At 39.1% G+C, this 20,868-nt stretch overlaps 1 protein-coding gene across 2 annotated transcripts; it reads right to left on the bottom strand.

Moving 5' to 3' along the window:
* Window positions 1-827: 827 nt before the first annotated feature.
* Window positions 828-20,292, bottom strand: LOC108709468 (potassium voltage-gated channel subfamily C member 4). 2 transcript variants are annotated; one of them, XM_018249344.2, is made up of 4 exons: window positions 18,649-20,292; window positions 14,590-15,523; window positions 3,699-3,799; window positions 1,197-1,367 (listed from the first exon to the last, which is right to left on the bottom strand). In XM_018249344.2, exons 1-4 carry the CDS (start codon window positions 19,258-19,260, stop codon window positions 1,335-1,337), a joined length of 1,680 nt encoding a protein of 559 aa, XP_018104833.1. In that variant the 5' UTR covers window positions 19,261-20,292; the 3' UTR covers window positions 1,197-1,334. The 2 variants fall into 2 exon arrangements, with proteins under 2 accessions (XP_018104832.1, XP_018104833.1); XM_018249343.2 differs by lacking the exon at window positions 3,699-3,799 and having other exon boundaries at window positions 828-1,367; window positions 18,649-20,290.
* Between the last annotated feature and the right edge of the window lie 576 nt (window positions 20,293-20,868).

Here is a 20,868-nt window from a genome sequence, read left to right as displayed (position 1 = left end):
AAAAGTCTACTTCTTATTTGAGACAAATGTCTGGATCATCCTCAATCTAATGCATAGCTATTTATTTTAATAACAGAAAAGTGCATTAGACCTACGGCCCTCATTTCTAAAGAAAACCCATAGATATTTCACAAAGCAAAAGTAAATGAATGAAGTTAAGGATTAAGTTATTTCCTTGGGGTTTGATTACTGGCCTAGTTTCTTCCATGTTTGTATAGTTTGAAAGCTACAGCCTGGAGCAGAAAGTGTCCTACCAATAGGCAGCTTATCACCTCTGAGCAGCAAGAACTAACTAATTGTTACCAAAAGTACTGAAAGTACTGTGTTGGTGCTGGGAAATACTGGGGGGGGGGGGACAGCTTGCAACTCGCAGTTATTATTTCCGTTAAGTTCATGTAAAGCAGTTAGCAATTTGTACTGTGTAAAAAACCCTAACCAATGGGAAGCTTTAGGCAATGTTCCTTCTAATTCCTTCTCCGCTATGTGTGAAAAAAAAACTATTGTGTTCACATTTTAAACTTTTGCACAGTTTTTAAAAACTGTGTGCTCAGGCCCAAATTAGAGGGAACTATATATATTTGCCATGAGGCAAGGTACTGAGAGTACAATCAGAGATGCTGTCACTGGTAGACTTACAACCATTTGTGCATTGTCATTGGTAACTATTATTCACTTATGCACCTATGTTACCAAATGAGCTTAACTGCCTAGGACCACAATCCTGTGCAGGTTTTTTTAAAAAGTGGGTACATTGTGTTATACAAGCCACAGGACATCACAAAGCACTGTTTTTATTGATATATTTTACAGGTTATTTGGTTATTCTACAAAATTCTAAAACTTTCTTGTTTTTTTGTCATTAGCTTTTATTTACATTTACATTTTTACCCCATAACCAAAAATAGACAGTGACACTTCTGGATAATTGATTAGACAAACCTTTTTCACATATCGTTTATTTATATTTGTAACTTTACAGAGGTAGAACCACATTCACCACTCACACAAGTGACAGAGACAAACTGCTTACATTTCAACAATGCAAAGTTGTTTTCTATAGGAAGACTAGGAAATTAGTTGAAACACATTACACACACTCTGGCATATTTATTTATTTTATGAAGGTCCCAAGAGAATCTGTGAGTCCATCTCTATGTCAATATCTCTCATACCTTTTCGAATTCCACCATCTGCAGCACAAGTAAAATCTCCAGAGCTCAGCAAAAAGCATGAGGCCCCAGTCTTGTTTCTGTCTTTGGCACTGGCACGTCTCATGATCCGTTTCTCATCTAATGGCATGAACTGCAGGGGATCTTCATGATCCTCGTCTGACATTACAGCATTGGCATCTCCATTCTGCTTGGAATCTAACAAGAAAGAAAGATGTTCTTAGAAACACAAACCTGGAAGCTCTTACCTTTAGAAAACTAAGCACACACAGACAGTTGTAACTAAAGTCTATTACAAAACTGTGTCCCTGCTTTTAAGAAGAGCCTGGAGAACTGGCAACAATATGTAACAATTCTTATATAACAAAGAATATCCCCAATGCTGTTGCTCAGACAACTCTGGTGTTTGCGGCCCTTCCTATGTGCTCTTTAAGCCACCATAGTTAGACCTGTGTATTTTGCTAGAGCTAGAGAAAGTAGACCAGGGGCTCTAAATATTAAAGTACAAAAAATAATCTGTGGCTGCTCTGCATAACTGAAAGCAATATACCTCTGTCACTATGCCAACCCATGTTACCCCATTCTTCTAACTCTTATCTCCCTTTATCTTTTTATAAATGTATTCCCTTCATTTGTTTATGGCAACTGAGCATCTACACAGTAGCATGCATACATAAAGTAGAGGAAGAGTACAGGGGAGCGTCAGAACAAACTTGCTTTGGTACAGCATGTCAGGTCCAATGATTTGAGTAACAACAGATAATAGATCAATACATTTTAATTACTCTTAATATACAAATATAAACTTGACCCAAAGAAAGTGGGGATCATTTATTGAAATTGGGAAAATGTGCACCTGGGCAGTAACTCATAGCAATCAATCATTGTTTAGCTTTTTTTCAGACAGCTGCAGGTGAAACAATGAAAGCAAAAATGTGATTGGTTGCTGTGGGTTACTGCTCAGGTGCAAATTTGAACAGTGTTTATAAATGAGCCTCATTATTTTCTATCATCTTGATTTGCTGCATTTGTTTTTAACAAGCTATGAAGATAAAGCATCCAGTTTGGTTTGGAATAATGTTTTCTATATTAGTAAGAATTTTAGCATAGCATAATAACTGTTAGACTTAATCCTGCTCAAAGCTCTCTAAAATTCTCTAAAAGTACATAGATATTTGGAGTGGTTTCTCATGCCCCTTAATTAATAAGTATACCCCTCATGGATTGTTATCACAATATGATAAAAAACGTGGAGGTTTCTATAAAACTAGAGGTGGTATAAAACTAGCTCCGTGAGTCAAAGATCATTATCATGGCCATTTTTGTCTCATTCCCTTTTTTTTTTTGCCTATGTGAAATTATTAAGAGGTGAATGTTTACATATTTTTCATTTGCTTTATTTTCCTACATATTTAGCTATGCCTTAGCAACCATAGTCGAATTAGAAGGCTGTTTACAGGCTCCATATCACCTCAAACAGGTGTCCTTTTATGTTGCTATTTGTATGAGAGAGATTTAAGCATGATTATGCAAAACTGAACATGCAAAATCACAGTTGCATTGCATGTTTTTTGCCACAATTTACAAAATAAAATCATTTACATAAAAAATGAAAACTATGTCACCTAAAACTTGTCAAGATGTGGTAGAAGTCAATTGAAAGTGTATCTTCAGCATTCAAGCAATTTTGCAATTTTGCTTTGTGATATTTCAGCCTCATTGAAAATGCAAAGAAAAATGGAATGGAACTATAAGCAACTGATTAACCCATTTAGAACAGTGGCACAACTTTTGAATATTTTATAGGGATGCACCTAATCCACTATTTTGGATTCGGCCAAAGCCCCGAATCCTTCGCGAAAGATTCGGCCGAATACCGAACCGAATCCTAATTTGCATATGCAAATTAGGGGTGGGAATGGGAAAACATTTTTACTTCCTTGTCTTGTGAAATAAAATCAAGCGATTTCCCTCCCCATCCCTAATTTGCATATTCAAATTAAGATTAGGATTCTGTTCAGACGGGCAGAAGGATTAGGCAGAATCCTGCTGAAAAAGGCCGAATCCCGAACCGAATCCTGGATTCGGTGCATTCCTAATTTTGTATGGTCTATGCAAGTAAGTAAGTACAGTGCCTTGCAATAAAATATTCAGAACCATTGACACTGTCATTTTGTTCTTTTTATGATCAATATTTTTATTTGACTTGTTTAAATATTGAACATCCAATTAATTTTTTATATATTAGAGTGTTTTAAGGTAGCAGAAAATAAAAATTAAGAAAAAAATAAACAGAAATTTTGAATATGCCGTTTGCATAAGTATTCAAATCCCACACTTCATTTTTTGTTTTTTTATAGCCACCTTTTTCATTAGTAACAGCTTTGATCAAGAATGATTTTGTCAAGCACATTTACTTCAATTTGTACACGTTATTCGGATGACACTTGTGTGCCATGATTTTTCTATAGTACCAGATCCACTTTTGGAACAATTAGGGCTTTGGCTGAGCCACTGTAGGACAGTCACCTTTTTGTTCTTCAGCCACTCCAGTGTTAATTTGGCCTTGTGTTTGGGATCATTCTCCTGCTGAATGATGAACTTTCGCCCAAGCTTCAGTTTTTTAGGCTCTACAAAATATTAAAGTGGGGGGTTGAATACTTGTGCAAACAGAATGTCAATATTTTCTTAAGATTCTTTTCTAACATCAACAATGTCATATTAAAATAAAACAATTTTAAGTTCCAGTATTTGAAATAATAATATTTCAGAGAGCAACATTTCATGACTGTTATTCAGTAAAATGACAGAATTATCAAGAGTCTTCATACTTTTGTAAGAAGTATGCAGGCAGAGAGAAGTTCCATGGAATTTACTTGTCTTATAAGGCCAAAATTGCTTTTGCATGAAAATGATCCGCAGCCTCTTTGAAAAGAGAACTTTCAAGTTAGGCCTACATTTAGGACAGACTCTCCTAACTCGTCACCCATTTCTACTTGGATATCCTTGCATTGTTAAAAACAGAAATGGTTTTCTTAATCATTCCACCACCCATAACATCCAGAAATTCCTATTTACGTTAAAGGGGTGTTTCACCTTTAAGTTGATTTTTAGTATGTTATACAATGGGCAATTCCAAGCAACTTTTCAATTGATCTTTATTATTTAATTTTTATTGTTTTTTAATTATTTGCCTTTTTCTTCTTACGTCTTTGAAATGGGGGTTACTGACCCAATCTATAAACAAATGTTCTGTAAGGCTACACATTTATTGTTATTAGTACTTTTTCGTATGTGTCTTTCTATTCAGGCCTCTCCTATTCATATTCTAGTCTCTTGTTCAAATCAATGCATGGTTGTTAGGTATGTGGACCCTAGCAACCAACTTGCTAAAACTGCTGACTGGAGAGCTGCTGAATAAAAAGCTAAATAACTCAAAAACCACAAATAATAAAAAATGAAAAATATTGTCAGAATATCACTCTCTACATCATACTAGAGTTAATAGTTAACGCAAAGGTAAACAACCACTTTAATGATTCCACCATCATCCCCATATCCTCAGGCCTTGGGGTTATCTTTGTGCCTTCTCCTTCACTCCCCATATTAAATCAATAATGAAACCACGTCACTTTCACCTAGGAATTCTTTCTAAAATATATATGTTTTTTGCAGGCCTGTGCCCAACCTGTACTCACTTACCCCCAGCCTGACACAGACCCCCTCCCCTGAAGCCTCGTCCCTATCCACGTCTACCTGCCCATCCCCGATTTGAGTGTCACATAAACCAGAAGTGATGTCACAAAAACTGTGTGTCATTTTGCATGGAGTAAAGTATATTTTATCCCCCCCCACCCCGTGGCTCACACAGCTGCAGCTAAATAGAAGGGTAATTTAGACAAGCTGTTTGTTGACAGTGTCTTGAGATCTATTGATCACCTGCTAAAGGTCTACTAATAGATCCTGATCTACCTTTTAGACACCCCTGGTCCACATGGTCGGCAAATCCAGGATATTCCACCTGAGTCGCAAATGCACTGTGGGTATTCCTAGGTGCCTGACCTGCTACAGGACTAAAGGTGCTAACAAACTTCAGTTTAAACATATTGTAAACTGTAATACTCTATTAATTTACTTTACCCTCCAGAGACCACAACTCTACACCTACCAGACTCATTCACCTTAATAGCTGCTCTTTGTCTTGATATGCAGCTCTGCCTATACCTATACTGGCTTCTACTAACGTTCAGGATGAAATTCAAATGAATAAGCCTGACATTCAAAGTGGTTCCCAATTCTGCACCACCCTACATCTCTTATCTCCAAGTGCCCACCAGACCATTCATCATGCTCTTTTAAATAACTACTCAGGATCTAATTCATTACCTAGTCACATGCATGCATTCAAGACTTTGTTTGGGCTGCATTCTGGAAGTCCCTCTCGCTGTCTAACTGTCTCCTAAACTTTTACCTTTCCCTTGAAACATTTATAGAGAAGCTTACCTTGCATAGCCATCATTATACACTATATAACACTGCTTTCTGCTAAGTTCAATGTTCAGTGCCATATCTCTCACATTGCTAACTCCTGATCTTGATCTTCTTATAACTCTTCACTTTTTAGACTATAAACTCTATTGAGCAAGGCTCTCTTGTATTAGTTGGTATTTGTATGTAATCTATATGTTCACTGTATATACCCACCCATTGTACAGTTATGTGGCATATGTTGGCACTTGTATGTATGTTATCAATAATATTAGTAATAATCCTAAACTCAGGATGTTAGTAGTGATGTCTAAACGATTTCAACCAAAGCTGTGGTTAGAGTGCCAAGTTCCAACAAATGTTGCCCTTAAAGGGTTAGTGCATCTTCCAAACATGTTTTTCAGTTCCTTTGTTTTCAACAAAGTCTATTTTGCTTGACTTACATGATAGAATTGGATTTGGAATTATTTCTTATTTTGCAGCTAGATTCTGCCTAAAGGCCCATCCTTCAGACAACCTGCAGTATGGTTGGATGTTATTAAACAGTGGCATACCTTGTTCGGCCATCCTATCATGGTGCAGAGGTTGTGTTCAGCCAGGAAAAGTCAATGCAGTGCGAGTGTCGTGCTGCTACATATGCTCCATAGCTTGCTTGCTCATTTGCATATAATTATTTTATTGACATCCAATACAATAAATTGTATGAAGATATGCAAATAAAGAGTCAGAACAACATGTGCCTCAACTACTGTGCATGTTCTGTCTTTTCCTTTACTCATTATTCCTCAACTGGCTGAATCAGCAATAAGAGCACTTCATTGGGGGGGGGTCCAGTAACTGAAAATTTGAAGGGATTCTAACATGACTTTTATGGTATACTTTGCAAATAATTCACTCTACTCTTGAACAAACAAATCATTTTTTAGTTGTAATATTAGTGTGCAGCCAGCCATCTCAGGTCATTATATTTTATCCTGTGCTTTCAGAAAGAGCCTTCTCAATGGAACTGCTTTCAGATAAGCTATTATTTCTCCTTCTCAAGGGGCTCAGCCTTCATGGGTGTTATTCTTATGTCAACAAGTAGACACATTTAGCATTGCAAACTATTTCTTATTCTGAATTCAGCATTTCTATAATGCTGAAACCTTCTCCAGCCTTCAGGAAACCTGCTTTCTCTATGTTTAACGAGGTTTGGTGTCAGAAATCATTGCCTCTCATTGCATTTAATCTATTTGGTCAGGGCCAGAACTAGAGGTAGGCAGAAGAAGCACTTGCCTAGGGTGCAACAATAGGTGGGTTAAAGTTTCTGCTGCCCACCCCTAGTCCATGTTTGCTTCCGTCTGTTGCTCTCCGCCCTGCTAAGGCACATGTGTGGTTGCGGTCGGATGCGTGTGTGTAGGGGCGGAGCACAGTGGCGGACCGGGTTGCTTAGGGCACCCAGTCGGCTTGGCCTGGACCTGTATTTGGGGCTAAATTTCCCACTACTTCTCACTGTATTGAATGTATTTGTGGCACCACTACCTTCTGCCACTCACCAAGGCCAATTGGAGCGATGGCTCCACTCCTCTGAGCCCATGTATTTTTTCAGGCCGAGAGGGCACAGAGCAGATCCGCTTCTATCTTTATTGATTTGAATAAGATCCGCTTGCATGCAGTCGCATAGTGGAGCAGAAGGCGGCCTAAATACACGAAAAGCAGGCATTTTCAGGTTGATCTTCACTTTGTGTGACTGAACGCAATTGGATCTTATTCAACTAAATGAAGATGGAGAACAGAATGGATATGCTTCTCTCAGCCTGAAAAAAAATATGCAGGCTGAGAGCAGCAAAGCAAACGCTCAGTATGTCCTTGGCCTAATAGTTTAGGTAGATAAATGCATATCTCCCAACTGTCCGCTTCACTTTGTGTGACTGAACGCAAGTGGAGCTTATTCAACGTAGTGCCTGCTAAGGCACATGTGTGGTTGCGGTCGGATGCGTGTGTGCAGGAGCGGAGCACAGTGGCGGACCGGGTTGCTTAGAGCACCCAGTCGGCTTGGCCTGGACCTGTATTTGGGGATAAATTTCCCACTACTTCTCCCTGTATTGAATGTATTTTTGGCACCACTACCTTCTGCCCGTCATCAAGGCCAATTGGAGCGATGGCTCCACTCCTCTGAGCCCATGTATTTTTTCAGGCCGAGAGGGCACAGAGCAGATCCGCTTCTATCTTCATTGATTTGAATAAGATCCGATTGCATGCAGATGCACAGTGGAGCAGAAGGCGGCCTAAATACACGAAAAGCAGGCATTTTCAGGTTGATCTCCGCTTCACTTTGTGTGACTGAACGCAAGTGGATCTTATTCAACTCAATGAAGATGGAGCACAGAATGGATATGCTTCTCTCAGCCTGAAAAAAAATATGCAGGCTGAGAGCAGCAAAGCAAACGCTCAGTATGCCCTTGGCCTAATAGTTTAGGTAGATAAATGCATATCTCCCAACTGTCCACTTCACTTTGTGTGACTGAACGCAAGTGGAGCTTATTCAACTTAATGAAGATGGAGCACAGAATGGATTTGCTTCTCTCAGTCTGAAAAAAAAATATTTCAGGGGATAGAGAGACGGACTTCACCGGACACCATGATAACCACGTGGAAACCAACTTCATAAAATTACGTATGCTTTATTGAAACTCCGTTAAAATCACATGCGGGCAGGGGATGTGTGCTTGACACGTTTCGTGACCTCTATGTCACTTCATCAGAAGCATTCTGATGAAGTGACATAGAGGTCACGAAACGCATCAAGCACACATCCCCTGCCCGCATGTGATTTTAACGGAGTTTCAATAAAGCATACTTAATTTTATGAAGTTGGTTTCCACGTGGTTATCATGGTGTCCGGTGAAGTCCGTCTCTCTATCCCCTGAAGTATTCACAAGCCGCGGCCAGAGCGGTCCACTTTGGATACACCGGCGTGCGGATTTCCCACTTATGGGATCACTCTCCCGACTACAGACTGCTCCCAACCCCTACGTTTGAAAAAAAAAAAAATATGCAGGCTGAGAGCAGCAGAGCAAACCCTCAATATGCCCTTGGCCTAATAGTTTAGGTAGATAAATGCAAATCTCCCAACTGTCCCGTTTTCTGCGGGACAGTCCAGATTTTGACAGCTCAGCGCATACTGAAATGTCCCGACTTTCTCTTTGATCTCCTGCACTGACTCGAGAAAAATAAACAAATTTTCTGAAACTTAATTAAAATAAGAGTTTTTTTTGGCAGAGAGTCCAGAACACTTTTGATACTTTTGTAATAATTTAAGATAAGCAGGTCTCTTGGAAAAAGCTTAAAGGATAATTCACTTTCATTAGCAAAACTGTTATAACACATAAAAAATTGCACTAAAACTCCCAGAAATGAGTTCTTTCATAACTTGCCAAATCTTGTAAAATTGACATGGTAATTAGGGGGTGTGACCATAAAACAGGCATGGCCAAAATGTTGCCGCATTGCCCGTGGCACAAGTTTTTGTCCCTCTTTTCATTTTTCAAGAGTTGGGAGGTATGTAAATACATTACCAGAGGTATCAGGGAGCTGTTATCTGGTTACTTTCCCATTGTTCTGTTGATGAGGGGGAAGGGAGGAGGATGATATAATTCCAACTTGAAGCGCAGCAATAAAGAGTGAATGAAATGTATTAAATGATGGGTTTAAACAAAAAAAACAAAACTTGTTTTCACCTGACAGAATCCCTTTAAAAAAAACAAGTATATATTGCATAATGTTTATATTGCCAGTAGGGAAAGTATGCAGGCAAGTAACAAAAAGGCAAACATCCCCTTTAATCTATACCTTATCTTAAAAAGGTTCAGTTCATGGTAAAATTAGAGTTTTTAAATGTGAAATAGAGTTATCATAGAGCAGAAGCAGGAGTTGAGGAGAAATATTGTATTATAGTCTTTTAGAAACTTGCTCATTCTTTGGTTACAGTATTTGCCCATTGGTATATTGTCTCTGTGCAGATTTTTTTTTAATTGCAGCACTTTCTTTTATTAATTAATCTTCTATCAACTGATGGTAAAATAAAAAGGAAAGACACACAAAATGGCAAAAAGCACTAAATGGTATGTATTATCATTCAGATGAATTTTATTGTGACAAAAAAAAACTGGATGCTTGTGGACAATGTATGGTTTTGACATTAACAATAGATGCAATTTCTAATAACTAGAATTCTATAAATATATCTTTATATATATGAAACGTTATCATTTTGCCTTCCAGTTTCATTAAAGGACCAGTAACCAAAATATGAATGTGGTTTATATGCATTAAGATATAATGTACTATAAGGCTAATTATACAAGAGGCTGGTTCTTCTGTTTTTGATGTTACTGGTAATTTAAAGTGGAGAATAATATACTGGTGTAGACAATTTAAAGCAAGTAAGACCACAACACATCAGAACATACCATTTTATGCAAGCATGCATACATACATACACATGGAGACTAAAGTCATTCCAATTACCCAAAAAGGACATTACCTAGCATTTTAAGCCCCATAGAAGAGCATTGAGACACCATGCTACCCCCCCCCACACACACACACACTTCTGTTCTCACAGCAAGCATAAAAGCAGCATAATAATCCTTTATTAGGCTGAGTCTGGATAAGAGGCCATATATAATTTAGGTCAGAGTATGGCAACTATTGGCTCTAGGGCAGCATGGTTGCTCAGTGGGTAGCACTTCCACCTTGCAGCGCTGTTTCCTTATGACTGCGTGGTTTTCCTTCCACACTCCAAATAGAGCAGGTTAACTGGCTCCTGATAAAATTGGCCCTACTGTGTCTAATAATATAGGGACCCCCACTAACCAAAAACCTCAAGAATAAACCTCCAAGAGGTTGGTATCAGCAGGTAGCAACAGGCTGGGGTAACCTGTTATATTTTTATTTATCATATAAGCACTGAGGACCGCGCCTCTAGCTATGGCCTAATGCAAACGTTGCCACTTTTAAATACCTTGCCTGCCTAGGTATTGACTAATAACACAATAATATCATTTTATCTATCTGCAGTGATTAAAGAAAGTCACAAAAAATCAACAAACAATTCCATGTGCCTATAGTGCTTGATCAGATAAACATTGTCTGCTTGAGTGACAATAGGATATCCCAAAGCCCAGCATGATCCAGTCCCGGATGGCTAAAAGAATTGATTTCATAGAAGCGCTTAATGGAATATGAGATATAAAAGGAAGCGACAGAATAAAAGGGGATTCATTCAATAAAACAAATGTTTATGATAAAGTCCATGGAATTGATAATGGAACAGGACAGGAACCTTCTTAATATTGGGGTGGGAAAAAATTATATTTTCTATAGATGATCTATATATGATGATCTCTTTTCTATATAAAAACTAGTCTGTACTGTCTTTAGCAATGATTTGTTTCTTATCACACTGAATTGGTCTCCCTTTTCCTTTGTCTGGGAAAGTCAGAATGGTATGGTCCACAGAGGGCTGAAGAAAAGAGTAGAAGAAATTGCATTCAAAATGCATCAATATGGGTGAGTTTTAAGTTGTGGCCATAAACAGTGCATACAGAATGGGGCTTTTCATACGAAATAAAAAGGTTCATCAAATTGCTGATGTTTTAATTCAAAGGATAATTGCAAATGGAGCTATTTTCAAAGCTTTCAGAGTTGATTTACATAGTCCCAAACCAGTAGAAACTTGAAATTGCCTCAAGTGCTTCTGTTCGGCATTAGCTGCCTCTGTATGTGTTTTTCTGGGAACTAGTGTCTGAAAAGGACTTTCACAAGCACGTGTTGTGCACTTTCAAAGTAACTGGGTGTTGGGTGCTTAAAGCTAGTTTTACAGCCCTGTCTGCCATTACACTAACTCAGGAGTGCCCATACTTTACTAAGGCGATGTCTACTTTTAGTGATGATGTTCCATTATGATCTACATCCATAAAAGCATTGTTGGCATTCTGTTCCATGGAAAATATTACAATACTGATTTATGGGAACATGTATATTGCTATATTTAACAAACAACTAATTCTTATGTAACCTTAACATAATAAATATCTGAATGAAAAGCATGAAACATGATAGTGATTTAGACAAGCTGTTTGTTGACAGTGTCTCGAGATCTACTGATCACCAGCTAAAGGTCTACTGGTAGATCCTGATCTACGTTTTGGACACCCCTGCCCTAACTAGTATTTATCATGAAGGAGCTGGTGCACCTATAAACAACATGTCCATGTCCTGCCCCCTTATCTAGGCAAAAAAATCAACTGGGTAACAGTTGCTGCAGTAAATCTTTCTGCAGTGCAGGCAATATAAGTGTGAGTAAAGCTACCATGGGATCAAAGCCCAACTGTGGAACTTGCCTAGGCTTGACCCTAATTAGACCTCTTCCCAAGAGGTTATGTTACAGTGGTTGTCTTAATAATGGTTTTATATAGGTTAATGAAATCAGTAAATCATTAAATTAACTAATGGTATATAAACACTTTTTATACAAAAGACATAAGATGCAAGAACAGCATTTGTTCTGTCTTCTCTCATTTCCTGCATTTCATTGTCCTTTTCTAGTTACCATCTTCTATTTAAGCATATGGTGACAGTTGAACATCTACTTTTTTTTTATTGAGAAAAGGGAGTTAAAGCAGATTAAAATTTCTAAGAGCAACACATTAGCATGCAAAATCAGAACATCTTCCCATTGCTTACAATTGTCTTAGTGGAAGAATTGCCAATTTAAAAAAAAATCCCCTTTAAGGATGTATGTTTAAAGGGGTTGTTCACCTTTCAGATAACTTTTAGTATGATGTAGAGAATGATATTCTGAGATAATTTGCAATTAGTTTTAATTTTTTATTATTGAAGGTTTTTGAGTTATTTAGCTTTTTATTCAGCAGCTCTTCAATTTACATTTTAACCAATCTGGTAACTAGGGCCCAAATTACGCTAGCATGCATTGATTTGAATAAGAAACTCAAATATGAATAGGAAAGAGTCTAAATAGAAGGATCAGTAAAAAAAAAAAAAAGTAGCAATAACAATACATTTGTAGCTTTACAGAGCATTTGTTTTTTTAGAAGGGGACGGCGACGCCCATTTGAAAGCTGCAAAGAATCAGAAGAAAAAGACAAATAACTATAAAACTATAAAAAATAAATAATGAAAACCAATTAAAAAGTTGCTTAGAATTGGTCGTTCTATACCATACTAAAAGTTAATTTAAAAGTGAGCCACCCCTTTAATAAAGTAAATACATTTACTTTATTAAACATAATAAAGAAAGAAATACAGCAAAAATTTTGTTTTATTGCATGCTATTAATATTTCTATCTCCAATATTCCCTTGTTTGTTTTATGAACAGCAATGTCTGCTTTGTTTGAAACACTTATATTAAGGCTTTGCAAATACATTTGCTAAATAATGCTGTTGGCCATAGAAATCAACGAGCATACTCATTCATCACACTGAAATAAGAAAGTTTGTAAATACAATCAATTAAATATTCTGCATTGTTTCTGAAATAATCAAGTTTATGTTCATTATTCCTGTATCAGCATCTGTTTCTCTTCAAGGAGAAACAAACCGGTAACATAAAAACCCCTACCAACCAACTCTTTGTAGACCCTCCTCCCCCCCCAGCCTTGGTGGTACCCAGGACAAATGCCCCTTACTTTTTACTTGGTGCAAATTCTGTCCCCCGCAGTTCACGGCAGCCATATTCTTTTCTTTGTTAAACTTCGGAAGCAGACCTTCGTTTTCAGCGCATGAGCAGTTGGAGTATTTTTCCAGTCCCGAACAACTGTGCATATGGCGAAAGTCACAAAAAATTATGCATGCGCCGAAAACAAAGATGGCTGCCATGAACTGCGGGGGACAGAATCTCCACCGAGGGGTAAGTAAAAAGTCAGGGGCATTTGCCCCAGGTACCACCTAAGCTGGGGGGGAAAGGGAGGGGGTCTACAAAGGGATGGGGGGTAGGGTTTTTTAAATGTTAAGGGTTTGTTTCTCCTTTAACGCAGCAGTTGGGTGTCAGATAATCATTGACAGTTAGATCCAATATATCTTATAATTGGGGGGCTACCTTTCCTAGAAGATGAATTAGAACTCATTCAAATAACTGATTCCAGTGCAAACAAAATCTAATAAAATAACTGCCTTTTCCACAAATTCTGCATGTAGAGAGACATGATGTCTGGTGATTTTAACAGAATGAGCTCTAATACATCTTCTAGGCAAAAGGAGCCTTCCTATAAGATATATTGGATCTAACAGTCAATAAATATCTGACACCCAACTCCTGAATGAAGACAGAATGAAGATAAACAGATGATGAGAGAGGGATAGTGAACATGAACTTGATTTTTTCAGAAACAATACAGGTTTGTAAAATGATTATATTTAGAAAGTTTCTTATTTCAGTATGCTGAAGGTTATATTAAATTATAATTTTCGCGATAGTTTCCCTTTAACCTATTAACAGAAATACGTATGTAAACTATGAAACAGAAAAAATGTGTTTTCCTTAAGACAGCTAAACATATCCATATTTTTTTCCAGAACACTGGGATTAATTTGCATATCACACTAAAGAAAAATAAATGCTGCTGGTAACATTTTCTTGGAGTTAAAATAAATATTGAACAAAGGAAAGCAGCTACAATGATAGGATGATATTGTATCACAAATGTTCCAAGTCCTAGACATTAATTTCACAGCTCTGTAACCACTTAATACAGTGAATGGTTGCCATTCATATGACCAGATGAAGAAAGTGAAATTCTGAATTTGAAGCCATTAGCTTACTTATATATTTGTATTTATTTTGTTTATTTTTGAAACCAGCATATCCAGTGGCACTGAGGTATTAGAATGCCCTTGAATCTTACTTCTTTTCAGATAATGGTCTCTTACCTGACCTCTTTTTCTCTGTTAACTCCTCGGCAGCCAATGGGCAGGTATCACTCTGGGTGCTGTTTCGATGAGAGTTGTCCTCAGATTTTAGTGTTGTTTGAGAGTCCATCTGGGTAGTCTTCGGGACATGCTTTTTTTTCTTCTTTGGAAGTTTTTGTTTAGCCATAGCCAGGGAATAATACATTCCAAAATTATTTACAATAACAGGTACTGGCATGGCAATGGTGAGCACACCAGCCAAGGCGCACAAGGCACCCACCAGCATACCAGACCAGGTTTGTGGATACATATCTCCATATCCCAATGTGGTCATGGTCACGACTGCCCACCAAAAGCCTATAGGGATATTCTTGAAATGGGTATGATTACTTCCAGTTGGGTCTGTGGGATTTGCACCAATTCGTTCTGCATAATAAATCATGGTGGCAAATATGAGCACTCCCAGTGCCAAAAAGATAATGAGAAGGAGAAATTCATTTGTGCTAGCCCTGAGTGTATGTCCCAGAACCCGCAGACCAACAAAATGCCTGGTCAGCTTAAAAATACGTAAGATCCGGACAAAACGAACAACCCGTAAGAATCCTAATACATCCCTTGCAGCTTTAGAGGATAACCCACTCAGGCCCAACTCCAGGTAAAATGGGAGGATGGCTACAAAATCTATTACGTTCAAAAGGTTCTTCACAAAGAGCACTTTGTCTGGACAGCAAATAATTCGGACAAAAAACTCCAGCGTGAACCAGACGACACAGACCCCCTCAATGTAAGTAAGGATTGGTTCTGTTTCCATCCCCCCCACCACTAAAATCTCTGTTTTGTTCCCATTAGTCACCATCTCTGTAACATTTCTGTTCACAATAAATGACTCGTGGGTCTCCAAGCAGAATGTTGTGATGGATACAAGGATAAAGAAGAGTGACACAAAAGCTACCACCTGTAAAAAGTAAAAAAAAAAAGAGAGAGATAGAGAGAGAAAGAAAAAAGCTGAACATACAGTCATAATTCTCCAGTCATAGTGTTAGACAGTCACAGGCATGATTTTATTTACATTATGACTGTTGTCAAAAACACTCTGGCAATTAAAGATGTTCTTTATTGTCATGACAGACCTATATATATATATATATATATATATATATATATATATATATATATATATATATATATATATATATATAATATAAAGTTAATATAATCTTTAATTCACCTGAGCCATGAGTATTCTCATAAACAGTGTTTAGTGATGTTAGTTATAATCACTGCATAGTGATATTTCTATATAAATGTTCATTAAAATATAAGAGTAAGACTCTAAACATTGTTTCCACTCATATTTGTAAGTTTTATGGATGGATATGTGTGTGCATCCGCACTAAGTTGCTGTTTTACTATGAATAAATACAATATCATCCATGTAACAATAAATATAAACTATGTAACATACAGCTGAACACAAAATAACACATACATCATCATGAAAAAAACATGCTACACAGAAGCCTTGCCTTACACAGAATTACTAGGTCTCTCTTATCTGTTTTCTCATGCATTAGACTACTTTAGTCTAATGGGGCTCTTCAATCCCTGCATTTCTAAACAGCCTGAATATACAGTGCATTAAAGTCCTGAAATCGCAGGTCATCAGCAGAAAGGGCTTCTACATGTGTGGGAATGTGGACTCTGCAACTACTATCACCTGCACTTACCTTTCTTACCTTTCCCAGGCATCGCTAGCACAGATTTAGACTAGACTAAACTTGCATATACGCAGTAGATTAAAATCTGAAAAGATTACTCTACTGCACATGTGTGGGCCTAAATCTGATGAGGCCCTAGGAGGTGCAACATTAATTTTGTCTTCTGAGCACAGACACAAAGTGTGGGGACCCCTGCCTTAGTGTATACAGTATGCAGATTATTTGACAAAACAGGTATATTGTGCCAGAAAATGTCCCAATGCAAGCAAAAAATGTTTCTTTATATGTTATGTAGATTTTTTTTTCAGTATAACAACACTACTTTACATATTATTATACATGTGTCAGGTAGAAGTAAATACTTTTTTTTCAGACCCTAGAAAATAGACATAAGACTAATATATTATCAGATGCATAGCAGCATGGAAGGGTAAATCTGGGCTATAAAGGGGCCTCATATTGGAAAATCCCTTATCCCTTACACTTACAGATGAAGTAATAATTGGTGGTAAATCAGTATGTGCACACATGACTGCCATTAGTAATCATTGGGACCCATACTACTAAGTTAGCAGAGCCCTCCATCCAGGGGCTCCTAACTGTTAGCTCATTGGTCACCTGGGCCCTCTGGGAGGTGGGCCCTACTTACAAGTACAATGATAAAAAAATACCCATGCATGCATGGTAACACCCCTGATTTTATCCCTGTCAAGCCCCATTATGCCATACTCCATTAACTTCCATGCAATCCACAACTCTTTTGCTCCTCTTGGGATCCTATCTACTATAGAGTCCCTGGCTGCAGTACCAGGTATACAACCATGATGGCAAGCCTGTCTGCACACAACATTAAACTGAGAGTACAGTTTCTAGCCAAGCATTCTCAAATGGGACACCTATATACACTTTTTTCAACCTGAGCAGTTACTGTAATGGTAAATTGTTTTGCTTTCACGTACTAACTTCCTGTAATTTGCTGAATTAGTTAGACAACATGAGCTCTGTATAAACAACCCTCTTTGCTACTGTTTTTGCTTGACAATGAACAGATAAGTAAATTATTCAGTGTAATTATCCTGGTAATCAAAGTATATATCTATTAAATAACCAGGAACCAAAAGTAGCTTTAGTCTCCTTATATGCTATGCTTACCTCAAGACATAACCAAAACCATTGCTGTTCCATCACATGTCGTATTAACTGAACTCATTCTGAACAAGGGTATAGGATGCCCTTTAACTACATTATCTCGTTTAATATACCAAAATGTGTTCATATAACAGTCAATAGGAAAATTATTGTAAACCAATTCTTAGGTCCTAAAATTGATCTTGGACATTACATAGGAATTTACAAATATGTAACCAGTATATGCTATGTTTAAATGTGTTGAAAGAGCTTAGCGCTGTACATGGTAGGCCCGGGTGCACACGCCCCAGACCTTCAGCAATGGGAGCAAATACCAGAAGTCTCCTGGTACATTATATAGGAAATCCATGTCTTGGCAATGATGTTTACAGGAATAATTTGGCTGAATATCCAGCAATAAGAAAAAATGGTCTGTTTTAGCATTTGAGTATGTACTGTATGTTCTGTATTGTAAAAATGCCTGCATATACTGTAGCTATCAATATTGACAGTAGTACTTCAGCATATATATGTAGCCACACAATAGTCATGTGCAAGGTGGGCTATCTTGCTTTCAAATAATTGCAATTATGGATCTCAATAGTATGTGACCTTCCCTGTACCTGACTGCTATGCTGCTAGTATATGTTCAAGTATGTGTTTTGGAGTACAAAAAAAAAAACTGTAGCAACAATTGTTTCAAATAAATGTATAATTTAAAAGCATGTTAGCACTGCTGTTGTTTCTGGAAAAAAACACTAAATTGACTTTTTTTAATACCATATGACGGCCTTAGAACAGTTAATAAGATAGCCAGTTACACAGATTGTTGGTTCAATTATGTCTGTACTAAATAGCTGATTAATGGCACTATGGGGAAATACTGAGCGCTATATAAGGTGTGAAAGTCATTTGCACCATGTCTAGTACCCAGTAGCAATCAGTAAGTGGAGCTTGCCATTTTTTCTTAAAGCGGCAAATGTCTGCTATTTGGCCAGTTGCAAACTTTGCCACTTGACATTCACCTTATGATGGGTGGGCTGCTCTAATTCCCTCTTCTGTGCCCATAAAGAGCATTCTGTGTTTACAAAGTGCCAGAGTAAAGGGGCTGTACAATGAAATGGGGCTTTGGCTTGTGATATAAATGAAAATCTGAAATCTCCTTGTGAAGAAAAATAGGACACACAACAAGGCCAAAAGAGCGGGAAGCACTGCCTGACGCTGGGAAACTCACCCGAGCAGCCCTGGATGAATAGGGATCTTCGAACAGAGCCCAGAACTTGGGTTGCCAGACTTTCCAACAGCCCCTTGACCTGTCCGTCCTCTCCTCCATGCAGAGCAGCTCTGGGGACGAACCTTTATTCTCCTCGTCCCCATCATCGAGCTCCACGTTCTCAAAAATGTCTAGAGCCTCCTCGGCCTCCCGGTGCTGGCGGTAAGTCATCCAGCAACAGGGCTCCACGTCCGTCTCATCTATGCCCCAGAATGCCAGCTCGTCCTCAAACAGGGGCCCACATATATCTGCCGGACAGTGCAGCTTGCCTGTGCGGTAGTAATTGAGCACATACGAGAAGATGCCTGGGTGTCTATCAAAGAAGAATTCCGTCTGCTGACAATCTAATTCCGAGTTGCTGGCGGTGTCGGGGTCTGCCAGCCAAGCCAGGCGAGTGCCGGGCAAGGTCCGTAAGGTGCTCTTATAGGTCTCATGCCGAGTCCCCCCCACATTGATGGTTATCTTGCCAGAGTCTTCCCCTTTGGCCATCTCTTCTTTCAGACATGTTTTTGAGGGAGGTTTGTTCCCAGACTTGCGCCCACGATAGGATGACACACACACCGAACTAATCATAGATTTCCTCGGGTGAGCGCCCGCTACAGTCTCGGGAGTCTGGCTGACACGCTGCCTGCGGGTGTTGGGGGAGGAGGCGGCGACCTCCCAACAGGTGACAGAGAGCGGGAGAGAGAGAGACGCAGAGAGTCGGGCGGTGCGGGGAAGGGGTGTGACAGAGACGAGGAGGAGGAATTGCCTTTGACAATTGGATAAGTCACTAAGCAATCAAGGGCAAAGAGGAAAACAAAGTGTCCTTCTTCTCAGGTGCTGCTGCCTGACAGGGTAATGAGCAACCTGATTCCCTTGCTATTAGCTGGCTGCTCCTGTTGCTTTTGGCTTCACAGTCTCAGAGATAGGGCAGAGGCTGTGAGTAAAGATCAGACTGTTCCCATCCCCGACAGGTAACAGCTCCTAATTCTCTCAGCGCTATATCAGTGCTACAGTAGTGCGTGCTTCATAAGCTGCTGCTTTTTTCCTTCAATGTCAGTGTTGAGCGCAGGTTCCTTGCCAGAGGCGCTCTCTTTCTTGCTCAGCGGGATCTCGCAAAAATACGCTTGTTGCTCTACAGTTTTCGCTTGTGAATCAACAATTGGGCTCCCGCGAGCAATCAGTTGGCGCAAACTTGCAGAATCGCAATGGCTGGAATAGAGGTGTTTCCTCGGATGAGGGCGCACCTGCCGTTGGAGCAGATCAGTGACAATCGCGCTCATCAACTCAACAAGACGCTCGATCGGCTGCAGATGTTTTCTCTGGTCACCCAGCAACAGAGGGAGACGGTGGGGCTGCGGGTCTCTCCCAGTAGGAATGAGGGCGGCGGTGATTCCCTGCCCGTGTCAATGTCACGCTCCCTGTGCTGATGTGAGAAGGGGCTGCTGCAAAAGCGTCACCAACCTCCAGATTTCGGAGAACAGACGCAGCTTGTCCTTGCGATCGGGACTTCGCAGTGAGGCGGCAGCAGCAGGTGGAGGCAGGCGCTTCTCCCAGTAACCCCTTCAGCCCCGATGTTTGCCATTTATGTACACTGGGCGGTGGGAGGTACATGCGAGGGAAATCGATACAAAAAGGGCAGAGTGGCAGCTCTTTCTCTTGGGCTTCACAAGTCTACAAAGCGCTAATGGGCAGAGGCCATTTGGAGGATACCTCGCAAGCGCTTACGTGGGAGCATAGGCAGGGCGCAAGGATGAGGCCAACGAAACTCACATTTTAATCATTGTTTAGAGGACAAATCTGAGCGGCAACTTACATTATACTAGAACATCCGAAGCAGAAGTAAAGTCGGCAGTGAATCCGTTTTCCCTTGTCCTATAGCGCAATTACTAAATGAATTAGCGAGCGCACCATGTAGCAAAACCATACGGGTGGGTGATACCATTTACCTTTTACATTTGGGTCTGCTGTAAAATAAAAATACTTTAATTTTCAGTCCCAAAGGCGCGACCGCAGGTTGAGTACTAGCGACTGTACTGTCCATCGCTTCTACTGGGTAAAAAATGATTAAAAAAAGTGATATTCCATTAGAGTTTATCGGCCATCTGGTTACAACGTAAAAAAGAAGAATACATTCTCTACACATTTATAGATTACAGCTCCTTGGCCAGAACTGAACAATAACATTTTATTTATTCA

Source organism: Xenopus laevis, chromosome 2S, assembly GCF_017654675.1.
Source record: "Xenopus laevis strain J_2021 chromosome 2S, Xenopus_laevis_v10.1, whole genome shotgun sequence".
Lineage (NCBI taxonomy): Eukaryota > Metazoa > Chordata > Amphibia > Anura > Pipidae > Xenopus > Xenopus laevis.
This window is presented reverse-complemented; position numbering and strand designations above follow the sequence as displayed.